The 4859-nt window shown below is 31.2% G+C and overlaps 1 protein-coding gene across 1 annotated transcript; it reads right to left on the bottom strand.

Moving 5' to 3' along the window:
- Positions 1-398: 398 nt before the first annotated feature.
- LOC120077111 (plant/protein (DUF789)) lies at positions 399-3952 on the bottom strand. Its single transcript, XM_039030997.2, has 6 exons — positions 2926-3952; positions 2644-2846; positions 2339-2570; positions 1956-2041; positions 1768-1859; positions 399-1014 (listed from the first exon to the last, which is right to left on the bottom strand). The coding sequence occupies exons 1-6, from the start codon at positions 2992-2994 to the stop codon at positions 761-763; spliced, it is 936 nt and encodes a 311-aa protein (XP_038886925.1). The 5' UTR covers positions 2995-3952; the 3' UTR covers positions 399-760.
- Between the last annotated feature and the right edge of the window lie 907 nt (positions 3953-4859).

Below are 4859 nucleotides of genomic sequence, written 5' to 3'. Positions count from 1 at the left end.
TTTAGTCCTTATTTGTGATAATTTTATCAAATCATAAGGATTAAATTCTAACTTTCTCCAAATCATAGGAACAAAACTTGTAATTTGACCTAAAATTGTAGTCATCATATGTTAAGCAACAACTATCAGTTCACTAAGAAATTAATTTGATTATAATGAACATTATTCATCTTAACGCATCTTAATGATTCAAAAGAATTTTTTAGAACTCTCTTCCATTATTGATATCTTCGTTGACATCAATCATAAAACAATATTTATTCTCTTGCTAGTACAATATTCAATTTTGAAGGGAAAAAACGTTTAGAATTAGTTCTCAATTAAAACTTTCTTTAGTTAAAATTACACGTGAAATATATGGGTTTATATATATTCTTCAAATAATCACAACCTTTCTATAATCCAAACCAAACCATCGTTATATATGATTTATAACTTTGATTCATTAAGAACAATATCTAAGAGTATGAAATTGTTGGGATGAAATAATATGTTAGCCCACTTTGATAGAGTAGACCATTGGAGCCATTTTCCATGGCTACAAACCATAGCTTTTCCACAACAATTCCTATTAGTCTCGCTTTCTTTCTTTCTTTTTCTTTTTATGTTCGATATATCTCAACCAAAGTTTCTTAAGCATTTTGAAGGACCCAATGAAGAAGAAAGGAAGAAAAGGGGAAAAAAAGCTTCAACTTTTCAAAAAAAACTAGAGGGTTGTATTGTGGTGGATGACAATGATATGTGTGATTGATTCATTGAGTTAGCCACGGCGAAGACCTGTGAAGTAATTGAAGTCATGGTGTTGGACCCTCAACTGCTTTAGCCATGATTCCGCCACGCTCGACAACGACACCAACCTCTCCTGGTCCCGACCACCATTGCCCGCCACCCATAGGCTCCCCTGCATCTTGTACGTCACCACCCCGAATGCTGTCACCGATATCCCTTCCCCTACTTCCCTCCTTTGTCGCCTCTTCATTCCTCCCCCCTTCTCCTCCTCCTCCATCTCCATATCTACGATATACATACTTCCTCCGTGTTAATATTATGAATAAATGATTAAAGTTATGACCCTATTTGGTAATCCTTTTGTTTTTTGTCTTTGAAAATGAAGCCTATTCCATCCACATTTCTTACAATGATGTGCATCTTTCTTAGGTACAACAGTAGAATTCTTTGCCAAATTTTAAAGACAACACTTTTTGAAAGCGACTTTTTTTTAGTTCTCAAAATTTGGCTTAGATTTTTAAACAATTGGTGAAAAGTAGATAACAAATGAAGAAAATTGAAGGTGAAAGTCATATTCATAAACTTAATTTTAAAAAAAAAAAAAAATTACCAAACAGAACCTATACTTTTAGCTTTCTATTTTTGAAATTTATGTCGGTTTTTCTCAATTTTTTTAATGAGAGGTTTTTGCTAATCAAATTCTAGAGAAATATATATTTTTTTTAAAATTTTCAAACTTATTTGATTTCTTAAAATATTAGTAGAGAATCGATAACAAAATAAAGAGTGAAAAACTTTTATTAGGAAAGAAAAATGTTCGTCAAAAGATGATCTAAATATCTAGTGATTTGTTCTTGATTTTTTTTTTTTTGTTTTTTGTATTTATTGATTAATTAGAATGTATCAAAGCGAGAAATCATATCTAATTCATCATTTCCCCTCCAATTAATAACGATATGATATTTTTGTGCTAATTTTCATCAACTCAAGACATTTCAATTGGATCATAATTTAGAGTGGGGGAGAAAAACAGAGTACCTTGAAATGAAGATGAGAGAGTGTGATAAGTGAGGAAACAAGTGGACAAGTCCTTGATGGTTCTTCCCATGGGAATATGATAAATTGGGTACCTAAAAAATGGTCTCAAATCATCAGAAAATTATTTATTCTCTTTACAAAAAAGCAACACTCCACAAACGAAGAAAGCAGAGTAGAATAAATAATACCATGACACAGCCATCCAGCTTGCTGGCGACAGATCCACACTTCTAAGTGTCATCAAACCTGGGAATCTTCGAGCTAATCCATTGATCTGAAAAGGGTCGAATAATTCTTTCAAATCAAAGAATCTCTAAATTCTTATTCCTTCTTTTACAGTTTTGATGGACAAGACAGAACACAAGGCAAGAACCACAACATAAACAAAACAATATTAAAATTCCCCAAAACAAAGCGATACTATTCAGCACAAAAAAGGAGAAAGATTGTCAAGTTGCTTAGTTTAGTCCAATACCAAAGTTTTAAAATATTCTGTTTTCTACTACTTTATCTCTTTTTTTATCGTCAAGTTTGTCTGAGAAAAGAACAAATTAAAGAATTTAGAGGCTACCTTATCCAGTAAAGGGACTCTTCCATATGGAGTTGATTTCTCAAAGAACTGAAAGTAAAGGTACCCTAATCGATCATTTAGATGCAAAAGTGCTTCTTGTTCAGATCCTCCATCTTCAGAAGAAGTACTTCCAGTTCCATCCCATCTCCATAGTTTATCACTATCACTCTCTTCACTACAACAATCACTATAGAAATCCCTTGTATCTCCATCACCAGACTCTGTTTCCACCCTGAAAAACAGAGCAACTCTTAAAAATCATCAATTTTTCATTTTAGATTGAGAGAAAGAGATGAAGAGATTACCTAAAACCAGTGAAGATTTGAATAGCGGAGAGATAGGGGACATAATATTGAGTTAATGTCTCTCCATTGTTTAAAGTGATTGGAACTTTGGCTCCATAAGCACTCCATTCATCGAAGCATTTCCAGAGATCACCTAGAGTGAAATATTCTACTTTTTCTCTCTCCCATGGATGCCATAGACGATTGAGATTCCTGATTTCTGTCTGGAAATTGTGAAATTCAATGAAAACCCATTAAATATGATGAAATGAATTGAAGAATAAGAGGTCAAAAACTTTGTACCTTTGGGAGGAATTGGGATTGAACCACTGGTGTTGTACAATGGAGAAAACAATCCAAATTGGACTCCATTTTTACCCCTTTTGGAGATTGTGAAAAATCCAGGAAACAGAATAGGAAGCTAATGAGAGAAAAAACAAAAATGGCAGAGAGAAAAAGAGAGAGACTGTCGGGATTTGAGAGAAACAAGGAGTGAGAGATAATAATAATAAAAAGGGGAAAAAAATGCTAAATGGCAGTGAGAGAAATTTCTGTTCTTTGACGTTTAAGACAGAAATTTGACAGAGAGTATCAAAAAAAAGAAAAAAGAAAAAAAAGAAAAAAAAGAAGAAAATGAAATCTCCTTCTTCTTTCTGTTTCTTTTCTGCTTCTTCCTTTATTCACTTGGATTCTTTGCTGGTTATAATCCCAAAACCCACAAACGCTTTCAGCTATTAAAAAAAGAAAATCCAAAATTGTTTCTTCAATCCTACAAAATCTCAGCCAACCCCAGAAGAATTAAACCCTTTTTCATTCAAAAACGAAACAACCCAGAATGAAAAATTGCCAAATCAGAGAAACCACCCAAATACAGAAAGGATTTCAATGGGAAAACGAAGGCTAAAACTAAAAAAGGAGGAAATGAGGAAGAATACGCTACGAAACCATGAATGGATTATTTAACTTTAATTTTTTTTCAACAGAAACCCATAATTTCTGGACTTATGATTAGTTTTTTCCGGTAAAGAAAATGACGAAATGAAGGCAGTAAAATTAACAGGAAAAAAGGAGGAAAAAGAAACAGCAAAAACAGAGTATGGTGAGAGACAGAAAAACAGGGGAGGGAAAACTGCAAAAACAGATCCTTCTTTTCTCTATTATTGTTTCAGAAGAGAGAATTATGAAGCTAAAATGAAGAACAAGAAGAAGAATTATAATTGGGTTTAAAGATTTTCCATTTATGTTGTGAATTTTAATCCGATGAAAGGGGGGAAATGTCTTTGTCCTCTGTTCCTCTGAAGAGAAGGGTGCGCATTATAAATTTGTTCATGACGTCCCTTTCATTTATTGACTTTTTTATTACTTTTTTTTTAAAAGAAAATTACAATAAATACATTGAGTTCATATGGGAGACAATTACATGGCTTTATTTTTAGAAAAATTAATTATTGTGGCTATCATATGATATTTATTAAATATATTGACTTACTTGAGAGATTGTTCAATAGTTTTTTGGGATAATTTAGCATGAACTCGAAGATCTTTGAATATTCAATAAAATGATTAATTATTTTGACGCAAAAAAAAAAAAAATACTTTCATGAGATAATTTACTAAATTCTCCAAAATTTTATGGTAAACAAAAATATTCACCATTTTCTAAATAAATATTTATGAATGTACATCTACTTTCGGTGTGCTCAAAGTTTAAATCTGTTTACATTTATCACCATTTTTCAAAAATTAAAACGTAATGTTTTAAGTACCCTCAATAATATGAAAGATCGTTAAGATGTTTGAAGGTAAATAAGTGTTCATCAAATACATATTAAATACATACCCTCAATCTATTTCTATTATTTGTTTTAGTTAGTTCGAACTTCTTTATAATAATATATGTTTTAATCAATTGAGTTATATTTGAGTTGATCAACTGACACTAATTTTAATATAGAAAAGTGAGACGTTGGATTTTTTTATATTACATAAGGATTAGAGAATTAAAGGTGATATATACACTTATTATAAACAAATATTTAATGTTGTGTTATCCTTCCTCACCCACCTTGATTAATAATAATAATAATAATAATAATAATAATATAAGTTATCAATTTTACATGTATTAATGTACGTGGCGGATTGGTTGGGTGTGAAAGAATATTATATATTATCATATTGGAGTATATATTCAAAATGAAGCATCATATCATACAATATATCCATATTGCTATGTA

Source organism: Benincasa hispida, chromosome 5, assembly GCF_027475165.1.
Source record: "Benincasa hispida cultivar pf3 chromosome 5, pf3_genome.v1.1, whole genome shotgun sequence".
NCBI lineage: Eukaryota > Viridiplantae > Streptophyta > Magnoliopsida > Cucurbitales > Cucurbitaceae > Benincasa > Benincasa hispida.
Note: the sequence above shows the minus strand (reverse complement) of the source record. Positions and strands in the feature narration are given on the sequence as shown.

Excerpts from the sequence above, each read along its gene's own strand:
- LOC120077111 (XM_039030997.2), bottom strand. The coding sequence starts at position 2,994 with ATGGAGTCCAATTTGGATTGTTTTCTCCATTGTACAACACCAGTGGTT. Across the intron at positions 2,847-2,925 it reads AATCCCAATTCCTCCCAAAG|ACAGAAATCAGGAATCTCAA; the intron begins GTACAAAGTTTT and ends CACAATTTCCAG. Across the intron at positions 1,860-1,955 it reads AGCTGGATGGCTGTGTCATG|GTACCCAATTTATCATATTC; the intron begins GTATTATTTATT and ends ACCATTTTTTAG.